The sequence below is a fragment of the Pleurodeles waltl genome, chromosome 10 (assembly GCF_031143425.1).
Source record: "Pleurodeles waltl isolate 20211129_DDA chromosome 10, aPleWal1.hap1.20221129, whole genome shotgun sequence".
Taxonomy (NCBI): domain Eukaryota; kingdom Metazoa; phylum Chordata; class Amphibia; order Caudata; family Salamandridae; genus Pleurodeles; species Pleurodeles waltl.
Genome location: NC_090449.1, coordinates 1,024,760,339 through 1,024,783,978, shown reverse-complemented (window position 1 = coordinate 1,024,783,978; position 23,640 = coordinate 1,024,760,339). Strand labels below are relative to the sequence as shown.

General features: G+C 42.3%; 1 protein-coding gene across 4 annotated transcripts in view; it reads right to left on the bottom strand.

Moving 5' to 3' along the window:
• ABHD5 (abhydrolase domain containing 5, lysophosphatidic acid acyltransferase) overlaps nucleotides 1–23,640 on the bottom strand; it is a 134,622-nt gene that overhangs the window by 35,556 nt on the left and 75,426 nt on the right. For all 4 annotated transcript variants that reach the window (XM_069211973.1, XM_069211971.1, XM_069211972.1 and 1 more), the window contains 2 exons: nucleotides 18,989–19,074; nucleotides 6,355–6,727 (listed from right to left, as the gene is read on the bottom strand). In XM_069211973.1, coding sequence (XP_069068074.1) covers nucleotides 6,355–6,727; nucleotides 18,989–19,074 — 459 coding nt within the window. The remainder of the gene's footprint in view (nucleotides 1–6,354; nucleotides 6,728–18,988; nucleotides 19,075–23,640) is intronic.

Sequence of the window (23,640 nt, the reverse complement as noted above, 5' to 3'; positions counted from 1 at the left end):
GGTATGTCTAAGTGTACCTTCACATTGGGGTTCTCTTTTCTACCTCTCTTTCTCTGTTCGTCACATTATCCTACTATCCCCATCCCCAAGATAGACTGAAGAACATCAACACATACATCAATAGTTGAGCATGACTACAGTATCTCTACAGGTACATCTCGACTTCTAAAAGAAGGCCTTAAAGGCCACACAATGGCAAGTGCATTCCAGGATTACTGTACAGAAACACAAATGCACTGGTGAACCATTGCCTGTGTTTCTTGCAGGACTCCTGCCAGTGCCTGAGCTAACTTCAAGATATTGTTAGGGCCACTGAAATTATGAGATTCTGCAGCTGCAACTTTTTTTGCATAATTATGGATTTGCCACATTTGCCAAATAATCTGTCATCCGCTGCATAATCTGCAAACTTTAGCAAAAAAAATGTTTCTAGCTAAAACTGAACAAATGTTACTTAAACGTGGTGACATGATTTTGCATTAAGTGAAAGGCCCTTTGCAAAGGTTAACTGGTTATCTATTGGTTGTTTTTTCAGTATTTGGCTGTTAAAGTGGTACTAATGAGGAGAAATCTTTGCCCAGGCAGTAATATAATTTGTAAAAACAACAAAATAATGAAGTAATAGTAACAAAAAATGCAAAACGTCCTTCTTCTTGCCACATAATTTAGTAAACACTGACATAATTTGGTGTTCCTGTGCCGCATAATTACAGTGGCCCTAGATATAGCACATAAAATGAAGAGAGCACACTTTCTGCTGCTATATAGAGGCAAACAGCCCACGTCTGCACCAGATGCTTCAACAAAAACTGAGCTAGATCGCCTGATATGTAAGCCAGCAACAAAAAATATTTACAAATGTATTAGTCTTAACTAAACAAGAGTAATAAGCTGATTCAGTGACCCCTTCAATCGTATTTTCTGTAAAGAATGGAACGATCTCACAAGCAAGAAATTAAACCAGTGGTTAATCAAGAAGGGTTGCTGACCTTAAGAGACAGAAGTCAAGTAATGGAAGATGCATGCTCATATGGAGACATGATGGGTGGGTTCTGCCTGGCTTAGGTGCATACCCTAGCCAACCAGAAACCCCATTTCTAACAGCCACTTACAAGGCTATGCTTTAATGGCAGCTAAACTAAAGTACGCATCAGGGTGGCAGCCCTGACATTTTCCTGGCCGGTTCCCATTAGGTCAAGGATAGTACCTCTGAAAAAGATGAAAGGTCTCATTTGATGATGATCAATATGTAACTGAAGGCTACTGCAGCATCAGTTACCATTGAAAAAAATAATTTACATTTTTACCACTGGTAGCAGGTGAGGGGCAGACCACTCTTGTGCACATCATTACACTCAAGCTTGTCCTAATGTTAATCAATTTAGTTAAACTTTTCAGCCAAGTCAACAGTCACGCTTCACAGAGTTGAAAACAAAGCCCTCAGTCATGCAATGAGGCAACCACAACGGACCACATGACCACAGCTGAACAGGGCTAGAATTGGCTGCAAGTATGCAAGGCCTTGTGCTTGTTGCATAAAGCTGCTTCTAGAAAGCTAATGACCCAAATACAAGTGGGAGGTTGGAAACACAGAGGCCAGTGAAAGCACTAAACTTCAACTGATAAGGAAAGGTGCAGATCTAGGAATATCTCAACAGCGGGGGGAGGCGAGGGGATGAAAAATGGTGTTACAAACGCATAGAAAGGTTTCTCTCAGTAATTAAATATTTTATATAACCCATCTTGCTGAATCAATAATTACATATGGAATACTGAGACACTTTCTACCAGTGCCCCTTTCTTACTTTGACATATGGACTTATGAATCAATTTCATGTGTGCACTTATGAATGTGTATTGTATACATCATCTTTATGGCACTTTATTAAGTATCTATCTTCTATTAATTATAAAACTGGCTTAAACAGATGTCATTAAGGTGCCTGAAAGAATACATGCACATCTCTTTACAAACAGCACCGAAACAGAGTGTCCTGTGGCCCACTCAATGAGCCCCAAGCAACATTTCAATATTTTACTTTGGAGCCGACTAAGGAAAAGGCCACAATGAGGTCTCTAGTGTAACTGCAATCCAACCAAACGCTACCTGCCCCTGGATCTACAAACATGTGAGAGCTTTCTAAAAGCAGCATGGCCACTTTGGAGTGCATTCTTAATTAGTTCACATGAGCATGTGATATGGTGTGGAGGTGGATTATACAACTCACATACCTGGTTTCTGGTCTTTCCTTTTCGCCTGGCAACACTGAGCGATCTTGGGCAAATTGGTAACCCCCTGTACCTCAGTTCCATTAGGTACCAACATTGGGAGTGCTATAATTTATTTATAAATGTTTGAGACACTAGTATTAAGGTCATTTGCATTTACAATAAGGTGTCCTGATACTAGAGTCCAGAGAGTACATTTTGGAAATAGGTCACACAGCACTTTGGCAAGCCTGATAAGGTAACGACCCTGAAAAGCGCTGCAGCTGCACTCCTCCCATTTGAAAAAGGTGTCCTGGAATGAACTGGCAGAGGGCCTTTTGCCAAGTGATAAAAGAATGCAATATATGCCACAAGGTTCCTGGAAATCCACTTCACAGAAAAGGAAATCCCTAGAAAGCTCCCTTCTAGAAATGAATGAAGCAAATAACTTGTCGTATTGTTTTAGTGTGGGCCAGGTCGTCAGGGCACTTGAGTACATTTCTGTTTTTTTATTACAGGATTGCTCTGATAAAGAGAAATATACTCAGTGAGAGCAGTAGCTATCGGACATGGAGTCTTTCCGTTGCTCCATGGGCAGAGCCCTTTTCCTCAAGATATTTAACTTCTGTGCCAGGTAGTAGGAGAAGCCAGTGTTCAATAATGTATGTACCAGCAGCATGAACATCACATGTGTAGCCTTGAGAGGGGCAAGAAGAACTCTGGTATAACCTCAACACCATCAAGGACTGTAGTATGAATTTAAAGTCTTGCTCAGGAATGTCAGACTGTAATCTTCTTGAGCCTAAGTGGAACTTAACATAACTTAACATTCTCAGTTACATTTCTGGTCAAGAATGATGCCTAGGGAGATGGTGCAGGCAATGATGATGGACATGCGTTCACGTTCGTTGAGAGACTCTAGATCTGATCAAAGAAGGAGCATTGGGGAGATGAGCAGAAACTTGTTTTTCTGAGGGTTAATCTTCAGACAATTATGAGTAATCAAAGCAGGAATTCTTTCCTGGGTCACAGGGTAGAGGGGTTCATGCCAGCACATGGGGTGACTTTAAAGTACAGGTGACTATTATTAGCATAATGGTTGAACCACAGTGTAAGACTACAATAGATTCAAGGTGAACATTGAAGACAGCAGGGTTAACAATGGAGCCTTGTTGTACACCTTGCATATGGTTGACTGCCAAGGGAAAGCAAAGTTGCTGTTAACCAGCTGAAAGCGATGCAGACAGGACTTTCCATACTCTTGTGTTCCACTGAAGTTTCAAGGAGCTCTTTATCTACTGGGTCAAAGGCCACAGACAGATCAAGGAGAACCACCAAGCAGGACTCAGAAGAGAAGAGGGCTTACAAGTCATAGTTGCTTACTTGGGGCATGGCAGGCTACAGGATAGGTCCAGTCTTCTCACTGGTTGCATTCCATCCAGAAGGCATTGGAAGAGATGGGTTTGTGTTGTGCAGTCATGTGGTGCTTTCTGCCCTTTGGTTGGAAAAAAAGACCTGCTGCAGATTGAAGGTTGTTTTAGAGCAGTTAGTCCTACTGAGAACTTACACATTCTTGATGCAGTCATGCAGCTTGCCCTGGGCTAGCGGAAAGGTCACAAGATTTGTGCAGTAGGAGGCCAGGTGCTATTTTTACACCCTTCGGAAGACTGGCTGAGTTGCGTCAGTCAGCAGAGGCTATGGTCCTGTCAATATATTCCTTTAAAGGTCAACCCCTTGGCCAAGAAATTTCTAGTGCGAACAGAATGAGACGGAGTGTGAGGAGTGAGAGGAAAGACCGATTGTTCGTGAAAAAATTACTAATCTGTTTATGCCAATTTTACAATTAATAGAAGATATTTATTAAAGTACCATACTTTGAAGGATGATGCATACAAAATCACATTCATAAGTGCACACATAAAACTGATTCATAAATGCATATGTCAAAGTACGAAAAAGGCATTAGAAAAAAGTGTCTCAGTATTTCAGGTAATTATTAATTCAGCATCATGGGTTATATCAAATATTTAATTACTGAAAGAAACCTTACTATTAGTTTGTACCACCATTTTTCACCCCCTAACCTCCCCCGCTGTAGGGATAGTCATAGATCTGCACCTTTCCTTTTCAGTTGAAGTTTAGTGCTCTCACTGGCCTCTGTGTTTCCAACCTCTCGCTTGTATTTGGGTCATTAGCTTTCCAGAAGCGGCTTTATGCAACAAGCTCAAGGCCTTGCATACTTGCAGCCAATTCAAGCATTGTTCAGCTGTGGTCATGTGGTCCGTTTTGGTCGCCTCGTTGCATGACTAAGGGCTTTGTTTTCAACTCTGTGAAGCGTGACTGTTGTCTTGGCTGAAAACCTCAACTAAACTGATTAACATTGTGACAAGCTTGAGTGTAATGAAGTGCATAAGCTTACATATTAGAAGCTGGTAATTTCTATCCTAAAAAGCTTTGGTAGTCTGCACTGACATCAACACTCTTGCCAGCAGAAAGTGTTCATTAAGACCAAAATAATGGAATACCGGACATCAGAAAAATCAATGTACACGGCCAATGAAGTGAAGTCTGCCATACATGCGTTTACACATTATAAAGGAGGCACGGAGACCAAGGACAGAGCTCAAAGTCATACAAAGACTTTTGCTCGCCAGTAAATATTATTTTAGATCTCCAGTTTCACAAGTTTTCATTCTTTTCAACTTGTTTTGGAAGTAATTTCAGAAACAACATTTTAAAGAAACCCACCAAAAGAATTCCTATTTAACCCCATATAGCACAGTCTAATCAGTGGCATTTAAATCTGCCTAAAGAAACATGGGTACACTTGTCCAGTGATAACATTCAGTAACACATTTCATCAAAACTCATATGTTTATTATTTCAATTTTTCCTTTAGCTCCCTTTAAATCAGTTACTGACTGAAACATCCGCAAAGAATCACTGCCCTCTCTTAACATATTCCAAACATTCTTCTCCTGCACAACTTTAATTCCCATTACTTCTATTCTCCTACTTGTATGCGGAATACCCAACAGCATTTGCTACGGCTTCCTCCAAAAAAACACAGAAAATGCCAAACGAGTCATCCTTTGTATCTATCATTCAAATGTAATCATATAAAGTGTTATGATCTCGCCCACACTGAAACTCTAGCCTGTCCTCCCTACAGAGGCAGAAGTAAATTATGATCTGCCATGCGTAATACAAAGTAATGTAGTAATGTCACACATTGTGATCTGGCCAGTGTGCGTACACTACACAGTCTATCCTTTAAAGCAAAAAGTCAAATTACATTTATCCTGTGCCATGTCACTGGCTTTGGCATTTTATACTTTCACTGCACATTCAATTTAGACATATATTACCAATTTGCCTTATACTAGCTTACCTTTGTGTAGCTTTACTTACCAAAGAACTTTACTGAAAACAACTGTTGATTTAGTGAAGGTAAATACAAAAAGCTACAGCTCCAGACATTTTGCAGGCAGATATTGTATTCCTTACTTCCAATCTTGGTGGTGGCTTGCGGACAGACAGTCGGCTTTCCACGGTATGTTTTCCTGTTTTTCTCCAAGGGGAAAACAATTGGCCTTCTGCAGAAAGGCTTTCTACGATACACCCACTGACTGGGAGGTGAACTTTTCTCACTCAACACTGCCCCACAAGCACAGCTAAAACAACCCTCTCCTTGTGCACATTTATGAAAGTTTCTGGAGTGGGGAACTACCTGCAAAGTTTCTGTAAAGCCCACCAGTTTCTAGCTATCTGAGCATTCCCAAATGTTGTGCTTAGCCATTCCACATTCCCTTTTTTCCAACTGATGGAGAAACTATTACACTCTGCGTCCACTCAGAATGCCATATCAAAGATCCAGTTTCCATTTTAGAAGCAAAAATGCCCTTCCCTAGGCTCATGGGCAGGCATAAAAACTTTTGAATTTGGCCCATCAACAAAATATATCTTAGACTTCCCATCCCAACTTCTTTTACAACAAGTTTTCCCTCACCAGGGAAACCTCACTCAGGCTTGACAGTGAAAGGATGTACAGATTTATAGATCTTTCTCGATTCTATTAGAAAAATCAATTTCAATGAGACAACACAATAGTATTCTCCACAGCCAGGTCTTCCACCTAGGACTTACCGCAATGGGTACTTTAATGCATAAGCGGACGCCAGGAATCCACCCAGATTGTGTCCTAATAAAATCATTTTGTCCAATCCTACTTCGATCCTCCACTCTTCTATGGAATCCACAAACTGATTTTCCGCTTCTTCTGCATCACTCGCAAACAAGGGGCGACTACTGCGGCCAAATCCCAAGATGTCAAATGCGTACACAGCCCGGTCTTGACAGAGTTCTTCAAAATTGAGAGCCCAAAGTCCGACTCCGCCTCCAAAACCATGCAAAAGGATTAGCGGGGTTTTGTCTGAAACGGCCTGAGTGAATGAGAGGGTCCAGATTTTATTTCCATTGGATACTGTGATGTGTTCATTATTGTACGGGATCTTGATACCTGTCAAGAGAGAAAAAAAATCTAAGTTGGAAAAGCAAATCAGACAGAACACAAACAAACATTTAGAGAGAAAAACCAGCCCGGAAGGGTGAAACATTCTACACACAATGCATATTTATTTTTATGTATTTATTTACACATAAGCTAGAGAGCAGATACAGCCAATGAGGCAGCAGACACTGCACAAAACACTATAAAGTGTGAAGAAAAACTGTAGTGAAGAGAGATGGCAACCTGCAAATGGGTGGAAGAAACTTACACACGAGCTGGAGGAATTTGAAAAACAGACACAGACTGATTTTTCATTCTACGAACAGTGTATGTGTAAAAAAATCTTCAGGATGAGAATTACAAAGTGCGGATGCATCAGTTGAGAAGTCTTAGTCAAGAGTTTTCTATTTTCTAACCAGAGGTAGTGCCTACTAACCACCAGGGATGAGCAGGTCATCTCTAAAACAGTTCAGCAAGACCAAGAGTTTAATGCTTCGAGGTGACTTTACAGGTATTCCATAACAGGCATGTATTTATTAACAATTTTTTTAAGCACACTGTTACCCCAAAGGGCATCCTGTTGTTAAATGGATTAAAGGTGTCATTGTTATCAAAATACAAGCAGAGGGAGCCAAAAGAAGACATATGAAATCTGATAAAATTCACTGGAGTCAACAGCACTGAGAAAGACAACGTTCAACGATCCCTTCAGTGACAGCGTAGTAATACGGCGACATACTTAAGCAAATCTCAGACCGTGATGCACATATCCATACGACTCTCCCACAGATTTCTTGGGAAATGATTTCACTCAAAACTGAAGTACAATGAGATGGCCCCACGAGAAAATACACAAAACAAGCATTTGCAATGCAATAGGTCTCACATTTACTTGAGTTGGAGCTATTGGCGTTTTAAATGCTTACCTGGACTTTTCTTGCCAAATAAATTGGTCAACTCTACTGCATAATTTGGTCCTCTCTGCCACATACTTACAGAGATGTCAGCACCTCTAGTCCACACATACGGCTATGTGCATGAAATACACGTTTTACGTGCTATACAAACCAGCATTTGCAATTCAATAGGTCTCACATTTGCTTGAGTTAGAGCTATTGGCATTGTAAATGCATAATTGGACTTTTCTTTCCACATAAACTGGTCAACCCTGCCGCATAGTTTGGTCTTCTGTGCCACATAATTTCAGTGGCCCTGCATATAACTAAAGAACTTCCATTAACCGTCTTCCTGCAGCAAAAAAATGAAAATATTGTCATCGTTTATATTTTTTCATATTTTTATTTAGGGTTTCCCCCTCTCCCCCCACAACCTACTGTGGGGCCCCAGAGGTGACCTACACAGAAAGAGCACATTGTGAGGATTGTTATGGGCAAAAATGTTTTAAAAAGCTTTATGAGGTGAGTTTCTGAGTGCAGTGAATATTGTCGTATCTTGATTGTAATGCTCAGAACAGCCCCTAGAGGACACCATAATAAAAACAGCATTTGTAAGAAACATGGTCATGTAACCACAGTCAGCACCTGGAGGGAATAATGACATGAAAAGAGAATGGCAGAAAGTAATGCAGCATAATCATATGTATCCCCTAAAGGGCACAGTGCCTTGAACATTTACTGCAATATTATTACAAACAAGGCCTTTAAAACACAAACTACTCCCAGCTGTAAAACAAAAGTTCCATCCATGGGAGAGTTTAAAAAGACATTGAATGGTGGGAGAGATTGCTATTTTGGCGTCCCACCCAACCTAATGTGGGGACCCAGAGATGACCTAGTCAGAAAGAGCGTGCTGTGCTGAATGGCTTGGTGGTGGTCCCTAGTCGTAGGACCACCAAAGGCTGAGTTATGGGCAAAAATGCTTCAAAAAAAGAAATGCCCCGCAAAGCATTAAGGGCTGACTTTCCCCGAGTGCAGTGAATATTGTGGTATCGGCTCTCCCGCTGTTTCGAGAGAGCTGCTTTCAGGATTTCTGTGTTCAATGCTCCAGTTTGTATATTTTTCAACTGCTAAACTTGTTAAGTGGTACTCATGTAAAGTGCTCCTCAGATCAAGGTTGCGCTATATGAAACTTCACGTAAAGTGCTCCTCCGAGTTTGCGCTATCTGAAACTTCACATCCTCATGTAAGGTGCTTCTCCGATCGAGTTTGTGCTACATGAACCTTTTTTTTAAAAAAAATGAAATAAATTAAAAAGAACCTCCCTCCAGCTTGCAGCCTTTATGTGCAGACACCACAAAGAAACAGTGGCAGGCCCAAAACAAGGAAGAAGAAGAAACAACATACGGCCAAGCAGTGCAAAGTGGCAAGGCCAAATAAAGAAGTAGTGCACCTGCACTAAGGTATATCGCCGATGGTGCAATGATCCAAGTAACCGGGTCAGTCTCCAAGGCGGTAACAAAGTAGCCTCAAGGCGGGAAAAACATGAAGCATTTACCAATGACATCAAGTGATTTTTGACAGGCAAACCCACAAATGCGTGAAAGTGATGGGCATGACACTGGCGTGGTTAAAAGCCCACAATACTTACAACAGGTCAAAGCACTTGCGCTCTTGACCTAAAAAAACTGGATGTGCCTAGTATCGTGATTGTACCCTTTGTAAAGGCACCGGAGCGCGTGATGTTGGGAAAGCCAACTCCTTTGTGCACGAACACCCCCAATGAATGTTTATGGCCCTCAAAGCAAAGAGGCAATAAAAAAAAACAAAAAAAAAACAGCCCACCACATCAGGCCCAGGAGCTCCTGCGCTCGGATTACACATTTTGAGGTAAATCTTCCTTTGCAGGACGGGGCCTTCGTCGAGGTCTCCATTCCGTAGTACGAGGGAAATTGAAAACAAGGCCTGATAGTTGTGAACACTATGTGAATATTGCAGCAGTACTCGCTATTCTGGGCCCTAGGAGGCCCAAAACAACATTCATTGGTAATGTACACGACAAAGCAAAACACCTGAATGGTTAAAGACACATGAATTCCTCCATGTCACAATAATTTGGACTTCCCTCACCAGAACATCGGGAGTGGTGCATTTGTGCTCGTACTAGGGGCCATACGGTAATCCCCTAAAACTCTGTGAACACACGGGGATTAGAGAAATATATGGGTGTCCAAGCACCATCACTTACTACAGGGCTTATGGTGATGAGTAGGGAAAGTGCTGGGACAAACACTATATAATATATTTATATATATGTATAAATAAAATAAAACTAATATTCAGTATCGCTTATCTTGAAGAAGTTTTATTTTTCTGTGCTTTTCGGCATTAATACTAACCAGTTGAGAAAGCGAATAAAGCGCACAAAGAGAGATGAAGCGAGATGTAAGCGCACTAAAGGATAGGCATGAGGGGTAGGCAATGTGATTTTTTTTTATCTTCGTGAGTTGGGAGAGTGCTGGGATGAGCACTCAAAATCACTGGCTTCGTTGAGCTCTTCCCCCTTACCGGTATTAAACAACCCAAGGATACAGTATCTGAAGGTACGCACGAGGGAGCGTGCAATGTCAGCACCTCTAGTCCACACATGCGGCAGTGCGCACGATAGGCACGTTTTACGCGCTAGATTAAAAAAAATGGATGAGCCCAGTGATGTGCCTGATCTCATGATTGTACCCTTTGTAAAGTCACACGCACCGGAATGCATGATTTTGGAAAAGCCAACTCCTTTGTGCGTGAACACCCCCAATGAATGTTTATAGCCCCTCGAAGCCAAGAGGCAAAAGTAGTGCGCCCACACTAACGTATACGGCGGTTCGTGCATTAATCCATGCAACAGGGTCAGTCTGCAAGGCATAACGAAACAGCCTCAAAGCGGGACAAACAAAGGATTTACCAACGAAATCAAGGGACTATTGAAAGGCAGGGCCAGGAACGAATGAAAGTGAAGGATGTGGTTAAAGCCCACAGAATAGATGTCGAAAAGAGCGGCTCTTGCACGCTGCTATGCTCAACCTAAAAATGAAAACTACAAAAATACAAGCTCAAAAATATAGACTCAAAATATCGATGATAAACAAATATCTCCCCACAATAACATTGGCGGGCCCTAGATCCTGCTTATACATACGATCTTCTAACCTGGAGCTGCAATCTGCAGAAGCTGGAAGTTTTCTTAATTTCTTGTTTGAATGATGCAAGCAGGAAGTCCTATAGAGGGTGAAAGCAGCTATCCTTCGGTGCCCGGCACAGTGACCAGAGTTAAGGATCTCCATGGACAACTCTGTCTAGAGCAACAGCCTGTGGTCTGGCCTGGAATGTGTTTCACCCCAGGCCAGTCCACATGCTGCAGCTTCTCACGAATATGGTACTGCAGTCATTCAGGAAGTGCCACGTGCACTCGCCCCAACCCCCTTGTTTGTCAAATTCCTGCTTCTATGCAAGGCAACAGATTTACAGATTTTGCAACCATCCACTTTTTCCAACGTTATGTAGCGAGCATCCCAGGTCTCTCTGGGACGCAGAATCATGACGTCATACCCAACAAGCCTGCATCCTGCTTCCGGTGCATAAAATATTGGTGTGCCATGCTAACCTTGAGGAGAACTTGTCTGCAAAGTGAGGGCAGGATATATGACGTGCTGTGCCACTTACATGCCAGACACCTGCTCTTCTTGAAAGACTAGTTTAAAAGTTTGTTCCAAGCAGCACTATTGCAAACATAAATAAAAACACAGTTAATTTAGTAGTTTGACCAGCAAAGAACAGCAGCAAAATCTAAACCAATAGTATGTCACTGATGTAGGACAATTGTATCCTCATATGCCAACATTTTATACCCATTGACTGGATGAGGCATGGGGACAAAAATGGAAACAAATGGGCTTATGTTAAGCATGACATCAATGCAGCACAGTGAAACATTTGGCCATGTGTATAGTTCTATATCCCAGCTACGAGCCATGTATGAGTGGCAACAGGAACGTGACAGCTGCAGTGGTGTGCAATGGTCATTCTGCAAGGGATCAGATGAGCTTAGAGGGCAATTTAACGATAGAGGGTGGGACTAATGGGTGACAAGTTTTGCTAAGTGAGTGCAGGACACCGCTAGGGCTGCAGGTACGGCTAAAGGTGATTACAAATATAAGACATGGCCGAGGGTGTGCAGTGTGGGACACAAATGTGGGCGGGCTCTACCGTTCACCCAGGCTAACATAACTGGCTAAAAAGTGGAGGTGCGGGGAGCGCAGACATGATTTTATGTTCCTGGGCAAATCAGGGTTAGCCATCTTTCTCTGGTGACGGGCCGTGGCAACTATAGTTTGACTGTTTTTACTGTGATTTTTGGCAAGGGAGTGGTCAAAATGTGAGTTTCCTATAAATGTCTTACAATCCCGCGCTCTGAAACAGCTCATCAAGCGCCTACACTGATACAACCTAAGAAACGGCCACAAAGATCTAGTGAATGTGTGGAACCGGGGCAGAAAAAAATGCAGTGAACCACTAAGGTTTCTGGAACAGAGATCTAGCAGCCTGGTTGCAGCTTCATTTTACATTTTTATATATATGGGTTCCACTGATGCATTTCACACAAGAATGTGTAGAGAATAAATTCCGATTTGAGGCTTTTGAAAGTGAGACTTACGTTGTTGCAAATTCCTATTCCAAGAGACATTTTCAACTTTCCTTTGCAATAAGGGGGTGGATGGGTGGGGGGGCTAAACAGAAGGGAAGGCAGCAGAACACAGAAAACTACATGTGAAACGGCTGTTGCGTAAGGATCAGAGCTAAAGGCAATTAACTACGTCAGCAAGAGCCAAAGAGGGGAAGGTTGAAGTCAGGAACCACTTGCTTCACTAAAAATGTCAGTCATAACTTGCTCAATCCGTAGCAGGAAGCTAGCCAAGTGTGTGTTAAGGGCACAGCTCATTGGCTCGCTTCACAGCAGACAAGACTAGGAGAGAAGCTAAGAACTAAGAAGGATGCAACAGGAAGAGCCTGCACTGTGATGCACCTTTACAAGGAGACTTTGATGTTCGCCTATAGGATTTCATCAGGCGCGTGCTGTTTGTTAAAAGAGTTACTTACCTTTGGTAGCAATACTTCTGGTGGAGACTTTATCTTTGTGAAGGGTCTTCAAATTACGACTGTCAACCAAGTGCTAGTACCTTCCAGTGGGATTGAACAGCGCTGATTAACCAAGGAATTCATGCAACGCAGTCCTGGTTGTAATGTGTAGCAAAAGGGATGAAAATGTGGCCGCCTGGCAAACACTAGGCCACCTCTGGTGAGAGCTTTGGGTGCAGCCGCAGCGCTAGGGGAGTGGGCACAAATGCCATGAGGATGGTCATCCTTGGCTAAAGTATGGCAGATCTTTATGCAAAGTAAGACGCAACATGAAATGGTGCATTTGGTCAGCGCCTTGCCCTTCTTAGCCTCTGGCAAAGACCGCAAAGACGCGATTATCCACTCTGCCGTATTGAGTGCGGTCAACATAGTAGGATACTGCTCATTTGGGGTCCAGTCTATGCACCTAATAGTTGCAAACCTAGAAGGCCTGAAGTTCTGACCCTATGGGCTCAAGGCATTGACACCAAGAGGATAGTCTTCAGAGTAAGGGTTGAAAGGGGGCAACTGTGTGTCGGCTCAGCTGGGAATGCAATGGGGAAAGTGAACAGAAGATTTGGATCTCGCTGAGGAACAATGAACGGAGAGCGAACAAGTCAAGTAAACCTTTCAGAAAATGCGCCGATAGTGGCGACTTAAACGGAGGTGGCTGGCCAACAGATATATGAAAGCGAACGGGGCAGCCAAATAACCATTCCCAGAAGCCACTAGTAGGCTGTGCTGGGCAAGTGACAGTGGGAATCACAGAACATCAGAATGGTGAAAAAGAACTGGCTTCAGACCTTCAGAGTCACACCACTAAACAAACCTATTCCAGCAACATGCATAAATGGATTCTGTGGCTGGTCTCCTGGCAGCCAGGGTGACCCCTCAGACAGCAAATAAAACTACAAATAAAACTACACTAGCAAGTACCACAACCTCCATGAATACAGCCTCAGGATTGGGATCTGGGATTGAGGAATGATCCATCCTACTGCGAAAGCAGGTCCCCTACTTGTGTGAGAAAGCAGCACGGCCTAAATGCAGAGTACCAACATACTGGCGTACAGGGTAATTTCTGCTGAGGTGCTGCTGACCACCCCCCCCACCCCTTATGGGAGCTTCAAGGTTGTTGAGGGGCATAGAGTTCATGAGAACATCATCTGCCTGACTGCCTCCCTCTCTGGGTTGTGGAGACTGTGGAGGCTGTAAGGGCTGGAGTGGTGACTGCAAGCCTTGGATTTCGCTGCTGGTTGAGAAGATGATGGAGCCTGTATCTTTCAGAAAAGAGAACTTTGAGTAGATTTTTGGTAGGAAGGAAAGAGTGAGGCTTCTCTTGGCCCAGTCCACCATCTCATCTATGCTCCTGCTCAATATATCCTGTGGCCCTTAGTCGAACGTAACTATGGAGCCCAGTGGTTGCACTTGCCCCCTTTCTTTTGCAGATTCTGTCTTTTTGCATTTTTCCCTTCCAAAACTGGAAGGGGGGGGTGCTCCCCTTCTCTTTCCTGACCTCATGGGGATTGAGTTGGCAGCCCCTCTGTAGTGGGAGAGTTCCCCTGTTGACTGATTTGCATTGCTTTGCTTTTACCACTCCTTTGCTTTGATGCTTTGCTAACTAGGTTGCTTTCTTTTTGCTTGCTTTGCCTTTGCTTTTTCTTTTTTATCGTTTGTCTTTTTTGTCATTTTATCGTTTTGTCGCTTTGACGTTTTGAAGTAATTCTCAATGAAAATAAGCTGGTGTTGGACTGGTGCTAAGCTGTCGGCCATAGAGCTGCAGAGGGATGAGGCCTCTTTTTTCCCACCTGTTGTATAATGGTTTTGGTGCCTGCTTCTTGGTGTGGATGTCTCAAGACCCAGCAGAACAGCACGGCCACACCGCGCCCATAAACTGACGAGATGCTTTAGTGCCTTGGCGCCTTATTGTGATGGGAGGGGGGCAGTAGCACACACATCTTACTGCTGGCCTGGGGGGCTAGGGTGAGAGAGCTGGGCGGTGACTGAGCAGAGATTTGGGTGATGATTAGGTATTGAGGAGATGCAGGATGAAGGCAGCTGAGGAGAACGCAGATCAGCAGGCTGCACCAAGACCTGGCTTGGTCGCCTCGGCTACTGACTAAAATCTCTGTGGCGGAGGGCCTCCCCTATCCGTGTAGATCTGCTTCTCCCTTCCCACTCCCTCTCGCCTGCCCTCCCACGTGGTGTCCTGTCCACCGTCCCCTCTGACACCCTCACTTAAGGAAGGATGTACAGCTGCCCCGGTCAGTGGAGGACAAGGCAGATCAGGTGCAAGACGAGGTAGGCTTGGTCCTTCGTGGCCACAGGGACACGCAGGGAGGAAGTTCCTGCCGCGGGTTGCTGGAGCTGGTGCGCAGAGCGTCAGAGATGCCGGGGTACAGTGTGGGTTGTAGCGTGATGGGCCAGACCGCCCTTGCACGCTCTGTCCAAACAAGCCAGTCAAGTTCAATCGGGGTTTGGGCTTCCTACTCAGTTGGCTTCCAGGTCTCAATGACCTGCACCCCCAGCCCCAGTCTCTGTGCCTCAGACTTTGGGTCAGCTCCCCTGCAGCCGCTTCGATTTGCATCCATACTCAACCGTCGCTTCCCCCCTCTGCTGCCTCGCAATAATTCTCACTCTGATTGGCACCAGGTCACGAATCTACAGGACCTGAAAGAGCTATCTTAATGCTGATCCTGGCTTTCTGCTTCGGCAGCAACACAACTTTCATTTCTCTACTGGCATCAGCAGTAATAGTATCTCAGACCCCCAGAGGGCCTCCGGGTGACACAAGAATTTTTTGCTCCGGTGCAATTATGTCACCTTTCACTCAGCAGTTATGTAGCGAGACTTGTTTCAGAGCTCTCTCCTTGGTTTTCCCCCATTTTATGTGCCTTCTCCTTGCTGTTCCCTCATTTCTCAATGCTTTCTCCTTGCCTTTTACCCTGATTTTTGTGCAGCTTCCCCATGCAACTCTGACCATCACCTCACTTCCGGAATTCCGAAGGTCCCTCAAGACCTGGCTGTTCGAATAAGCCTCGGGTACCTGCAAGACCTGGATACCCTGTTGGGTGATTAGCTGCGCTTTACAAATCCTGAGTGATTGATTGAAACTGGGGAGACCCCTTTGCAGCATAGGTCACTCATAAATTGCTCTCTTTGTTCATCATCTTCCTTTGGGTGCTCCACATTCTTGGAACACGATGGGCATCACCTCCTGTACAGTCTTTAATCCTTTAGGGCCAGGCACAAAAATTCCCTCTCTCAGCAGGGAGGCTTAAAGGTGCTTAAAGCAGATCCTCAGCACTTCCAGCAGACAATGCAGACCTCAGGTGATGTCCCCTTCTACCCCGGGAATCTGGATGTCAGGCAGGCACCAGCCCTGATTGCACATCAGCTCTTCAAATGTTCAGTGGAGCACTCCTTTCCTTGGTGAAGAAGAACTTGGACCAAAGAGGGGTGGGTTTTGATCCAATTTTATAAACATTTTCCAAATGGGATGTGGATCTACTGTTTGGGTTGGTTCTTTTTCAAATGTAATTTCCATGATGTTCTCTAGGCACAGCCTTTTTGCAAAGTGAGGTTTCTCACAACAGGTAGCAATAGGGCTGGGTCCAAGCATGAGTGCCCAAAACATAGTTTCAATGAAGTATGTGTTCTCTGCAACTCGCTCCACCAGCATTCCTGAGGCAGCAATCAAAGACAGACTGACTGACAGCCCCTGCCAAATCGGACTGGCCTACAGAGCAATCAGGCAGTGCCTGAAGGACTGGTCGACAGATCGGTGTATGAGCAGGTTTTTTGGCTACTTGTAAGCCGGTTTTATGGTCTGGTGGGCTGGTTCTGACTGTTGATTTCTCTAATATTACCACAAACAGTGCCTTCCACAAGCACACATGAATATATTCTCCCATTGCTTGCAAAACATCAATACAGTTTGTCTTTACAAGTTTAGATTTCTCCTGATTTGCAAATGCGGGCCTCTTTTTTAGTTATATGATTCGCTAATGGACGCCACTTTTAAGATGGTGCCCGAGTCTATGCCCTGTCCCAGTCTGACCCTGGACCTCGCCTAGACAGTTCTTCACCATGAACAACAGAAATTGCAGTCCCAACCTCATCCCTACCATCCAGTAAATGGCTATGCTCAGGAATAACTAATTAGAAGTCCTCTGCTAACAAGGATATCATGGAATGTTTAAAATAGTGCCCTGTCGTCATTCTCCTTGCCTCCTCTAAATCTACACCCTCCAGCTATAGGAATGCTGGCAATATGCTTCCACTGCCTAGGCAAGCTATCATCACACTCCATCTTGTGCCATGCTATACTAGGGGCATCCACTGGCTCCAGTACTCAGACTTGCACAACACACAGTCCCACTACCATACATGTACTACACATTTACTGTACACTCAACATGCACACAGGATGTCAGCGCAATGCCCTGTTTTAGAGAACAGTGGATTGTACATGAGTAGTCAGTAAACTGTGCTCTCACTGACAGAAAAAAAGTCTAGTCACATTACAAAAGTTACAAAACACTGTACACTTCCAACACCATTTTAGGTGATGTACCTAGAACAGTGACATCAGTCCACCGCCTAGTAAGATCTCCTAGTCACAGGATGGCTCCTGGACATTGCAAAGTCAGGAACATACCAGAGGCAAAAACCATCATGGCCCAAAGAGCCCAGATCCTTAGACGTTCAACCTGGAGGCCATGGGAAAAGGCATTTGGGTATAAATTTACAGATGAGTCTTTGACCAGCAGACTTTCCAGTGAATGGACTGACAACATAAACTGGATCACTCAGAGCAGACTTTGTCTTCTTCCAATTTGCAAGTATAGGCTCCAAGACTGCCTGGTTAAAGTTTTTAGATCCAGAAACTGCAGATGAGGATTGCGAGATTTCTGTTAAAATGTTAGATGTGCCTCTGCAAAGGGCAAGGTCACCATCATCGTTTCGCCTGCCTTTCATACCACTGAGGCGAATGAACACACTTCTTCTGAAGAAGGCCAAACATCTCGTTCTGGAGAGGCGTTGAAATCATTTACTGGGGCAGAGGCATCCGTGTTGTAACAAGGGAGGAGGTTATGAGACTCTGAGTCACATTCTTCTATGTAGTCATATTCTTTATCAATTATAAATGCACGGGGTAAACCTGGTAACCCTCAGAATCTGGGCTTAAGTTTAGATATTGTATTATGATTCTGTCCCATAATCATTATCAGGAATAACAAGCGCATCAGAGTGAGACTCAAAAGGTTCATCCATCCACTGAAACCTCTGGGCCCTGGGGAGAGGCTGTGGGAAGGGCTTGTCATCTAAACAGCCCTTCTGCACTGGGTTTGTGTTAGCAGACTTTGCAGCTTTTAAAGCGATTCTTAAAGTTGTTCTAATGCTGGTGGCAATGTTGACTGAGTATGTGGCACTGAGCACACTGGGGGTGAGGGTCATCATTGTGACACTTTTTTCTTTCTAGGTGCTGAATCAGGAGCTGTCAGGGTCAGAGCTGCCAGAGTCACTAAGGCCGCAGCATTGGGTCCACCTTTGGGAAGTTGCCCAGAAGTACTGAAAAAGTCCACTCTAGCAAGTCAGAAGCCTTTGACTTGCGTGGGGTCGGCCGATGGAGCTGGACAAGTTTTGCTTCACCTTTTTTAATGCTGGAATTGACTCCAACACTGAGGAATGGCCGGAAGGCAGGAAGCAGTGCTGACACTCCAAAGGGTACTGGGACCAGACCACTTCCTCAAGGAGGAAGAGAATTTCTCCTTTCTGTGGAGCTTTTTGTGTTTTTTTATGTGAAGACCTTTGGGGAGCCAGTTCCCTGTCGGGGAACCTACATGAAAGAGAAAGCGTAAATGCTTTGTGTCCACATCCGCCCACCACCCCAATACCCCTCCTCCCCCAAGACCTTGTCCATAAATAAAAAATCTCCACTGAACTTTTGCATATTTTTACAATGAAAAGGTTGACGCACAAGAAGGATCTTTAAGCAATAGCATTTTATAACTTGAGACTGAAGGCGATCTGTCATAAACCCAGATATGTACATTATAATTACATTAAAACTGTATATTTAAGTTGTAAATGGACAAAATGGCATTTTCAAAAGTCATAGTTTAGCAGCTGCAAATTAAACATAATCCTTAATTGCCAGGCTTCACAAGTTTATGTAGTGTGTGAAGACAAAATCAAGACATACACTTGAGCATGTTCTCCTCTGCTTCTTTCAGATGTGGTACTGATGTTGGGCACCAAGTCGGAAGCCAGTTCGAGAGCCATCCAGACCTAAACGGTTGAGATATTAAAAAAGCTATAACCTACAGAAATCAAGAGTTTGAAAATCAAATATGTCAATTTCACAAGCATCTCTACCACTTTCTTTTGTTTTAATACTTTTTAATAATAATTCTGAATGTAGCCAATAAACAGACAGTATAGATAAGGAGTGTCCAACCTGGGTCTAGGGGGGCTGGTGCATGACAGACTCTAAGGCCAACCACTGACTATGTAAGTGACTTTCAATAAAATGTATTATATCTAACTTAATCAATTAATCTTGACATGTACCTGGCTCTCCTGGATAAATGTTGGACACCCCTGCTGTAGAAAGTGCATATTTTCTGGTAATGGAAATAAACTATTCATTAAACACACACACACACACATATATATATATATATATATATATACACACACACAGTTTATGCACAACAGAAACAATTACCTGGGAGCAGGTTGTCAATTAAATGTGCCATTATTTAGCTTGCTGACAAGCACAGACTTTTTTCTGTTTAAATTGATCTTTTGGATGACCTGTTGCACTGTGCACATTAAAGAGAACTGCTGACAAACATAGAGGGACAGAAAGGATTGCTGCTTGACAGTGCCTTAAATGAGAAGTGAACGAAGCAGTAGAGGCTGGGGGCTGTGGTCTTGGTGGGGCATCAGAGCATTAAAAAAGTCATTTGGTGACAGGATGGGTTAGGCTGTTTACGTAATAACTTTGTGTAATTGTTTTCAATTTTTTATTGTATTACTTTTGAATTATTCAAATACTGCTAGTGCACCTGATTCTTCAAATGAGACAAAGTACCTCAAGGAAAGTAGGACATTAAAAATATATAGGTTATATTGTGCGAAACACACACTTGCAACAATCATCGTGCACAATTTAAATTGTTTTTTAACATTTCACAGGAAGATCATGAATCTGAAAGTCAAATGTCCCAAGCTACCACATAGTAGATTATACACTAGATTGTTAAGGAAAAACAATGTTAGACTACAAATATTTTGATTCCTTTCAATATGATCAGCTATAGACTTTGAATTAAAGTGTAAATAAGAAGCAAGCAGTATGCTCAGATAGTGAAGATGCTACACATGACTTAAGGCAACGGTGGAGTAAGATGATAATACAATAACATTTGGAGAACTACGGAGCTGGGAAGAGGATGAGGTATTCGTTAGTCCTCCATTTTAGATACTGCTCCATTAATTAGGCACGAAAATCCATGGTCTATACAGCATTAACAGAAAAGAAGAGGTAGGAATAATTAAAGGGGCCCAATTTACAAAATGTTTTAACAGTTGCAAACCCTCTGAGTCGGTAAATCTGAGAGTTTGCAACCACTAAAACACTTTTTGTAATTTACTAAACCCAGTTAACGATTCGGAAAAGGCTCTCCAAATCGTTAAGTGAGTTAAGTAAACTTTAAGAAATGGCTATTTTGAAGAAGTGTGTAAAGGGCGTCCCTTCTAAATACAGATTCCTTAAGAAATGTATTAATGTTTTGGGACTGAAACCAGGTTTCAAAACATTATTATTTTCACACTAACTACAAACAGATGGTAAGCCATTCGCAAACGGGGACCCCTTCCCATTTGAGAAGGTTGACAAAAATGTTTATTATGAGCAAGACCACTGACTACACCTAAAAAAAGGGTTTTCAACTATTTATTCTTGTTTTGATTGTGCCCAGTTTACTTTTTAGGAAAAAGGGTTGCATTTTAAAAAAAAAAACACTTTAATTAAAAGCAATCACAGACATGGTGGACGGCTGACCCTAACAAGTCACCATGCATTTGACTCTAACCAATTGCTGTGTGTCACAATTTGCAACCTACCTCATGCATAATAATGAGTTAGGTCGAATTGCAACCCACTACAATTTGGAATTTTGCGAAACAGCCTATTAGTGTATAGGTTGATTCGTAAAATCCCATTCCCAAGAAGTCAGTGCACAATTTGCAACCAATATATGCAAATGGAAAATTCATAAATCAGGCCCATGGTTCCAGAAGTGTCCTATAGATAGGTTTACATGAATTATCAAAGGAATTTCGGAAATTCAAAAAAAAGGAGCAAATATGTTGCTTAAAGCAGCTATCTACATAAAAATCTTTAGTGTGGTTTAGCCAATTATTTAAATGCCTTTCATAAGGTTAATCAAGATTACAGGAAAAAACTCAACATGTCTGGCATAGAACCAAGTCTTTTAAAATTGGCTCCACATTTCCACGAGAACATGTGAGCAACGGCTGGACTGGGAATGAGCAATGCACGCACCAAATAAAAGAAAACAGCAAATGGGCTTAAAAAGGGATGTGTGCTTGAGCCAGCTCTTTTTAAACTTTATTTGCAGATTTGCCATCACCAGGAAGGTCCTTCCCTTCAATTCTTGGTGATCATCATTTATAATTAATAATGTATGCTGATGATCTAATTTTGAAACCTCTGTATGCCATCCAAAACTACTAAACAGGCTATCTCCCTACAATGTACAAAAAACTACAGATTACAGTGGATAAAGCGTGGGTATTAAAATTCACAATATTTAAGGATGTTATGACTCCTACTCTCACATAGGAACCTCATTTAAATAGGATTGCTGTAAAGATGTAATCTGTGGTAGGTGGACTAGAATTCAAAAGTCCATATTGGGGACATTCTCTGCAAAGGTTTGTAAAGGAATTCAACACAAAAAACAATGTGATACCTTCTTATTTAGTACCACTTTTCATGGGATCTGCTGATGTTAAGTTGGATTTAATTGGCTGCAACTGGTTAAGAATATATTTAATATATATATAAACCTCACAGTGCTCCTCAGATTTTAACTTGCTAGGAAAGCAGACAGTCTATTTACAGTTAAGACTGTAACCACTGATTGAATGAGAGTGAAATGTGCTTATGCTAATACAACTGGAGGTTTATTATGTAAATACCTACAGCAATTTCACATTGGAATACTGGAGGGAAAGCTAGTAACATGTACCCTCAGTGATTACGAACAAGTTCCAAAAACCATCTTTGAAGCTGCACATAAAAATGTACGCAGAAGAATTAAGCTTGTTCGGGTTAGTGGGCGAATTCCTGTATGGCAATTCTTGCAGAACCAAGATGGGGATATAAAATAGCTAGAAGCCTAATAGAGCCTCTTTTTTGAGGTTCCTCTTCAAACAATTGCCATTATCTTTATGCCCAAGGATAAGAAGAAATGGAACTGATACGAAATGTGTGTTCAGTATTCGACACTTGCACTGTTAACACATTGTATGGATTTGTCTAGAGGTAAAGGTAACTAGAAATAAATATATAAATAATATATTTAATAGAAAGAGGATAACCAGTATGGTGGGTAAAACAAACTCTCTTTGAGTTAGATTCTAGGAACCAAGAATGTGCACTACTGGTTACATAGCTTTACACAACAAACGTCCAAGTATCAATTTACAATCAGAACAAGCTCCCATTGTTAAATAATGCTTATTAAAATGAAGAATTGCAAGGCAAAGACTAGCATGCTATTTTTTACAATAGTTAATCTTTCTAAAATACTAATTTTAAAACACCTTTTATTTGTAGAAAGCTGTTTGCACTGCCAAATAGGTCCTTTTACCTAACAAACCAATCAGGGTAATTTTGTGGAAAAAAATAACATTTTAGGTATTCTGAAAGATGGTGTATATAAACAAAAATGAGTGAAGCAAAAGGCTACTTAAGACACCACTAAACAAAAGTAGTAAGGAAAATGCTTCACACCATAACTACCGGGAGTATAACTGCTATCCTACATGCTGCTTGACACCTTCACAATTAAGAAGTACTAGGGAATGCAATAAAAGGTTTTAATTAAACTTTGGCAGTATAAGTGTAATTTACAATGCAAAGCACTTGACTCAATAACTTCTGGGGAGCAAGCGACTAGAAGCCTGTTGCCTATCTGAAAAATTGTGTTCATTTTTAAAATGAAATGTGAAGAAATGCCAACAACTGAAAAGCCACAAGGATGGAAATAAAACTTCAAATATACTGAGGGAAGAAGCAGGCACATAAAGTCAATATTTCAAAGGGAGAAAACAAACATAGGCCCCTTGAGACACTCACAAATGATTTGCCACATTTTATAAATCCTGATTGATTGAGTGATTGACTTTGTAAATGGTCTAAGAAGGGAATGAAACCTGTAACTCGCATTGGCAAAGCCAACAGGTCTGAATGGCACTTGGAACAAAGACTACCACTAAAAACTGCTGCACTGAAAAAAGAAAATAAATCTTGCTGTACACAGCACATCCATGAAGTAACGTGCTTAATGTATAATGCAACCAAGCAACATATTCTCTTGTGTAATGCAGTGTAAACACTTCGCAAGAGGTGAAATGATACAACAAACAGTTAACAGAATGTGATCAGAGAGAAACACTCCTCTGGGTGAAGCCAAAACCCACTCTATGTATATTTTAAAGAACTGGTAACAATATGTAAAACGAACAGCTGTGTTGTCAAGCCAGACCTAAAAACCTTGTTTCGAAAGGTTTAATGTTTAAACTGGTTGCAGATGTTAC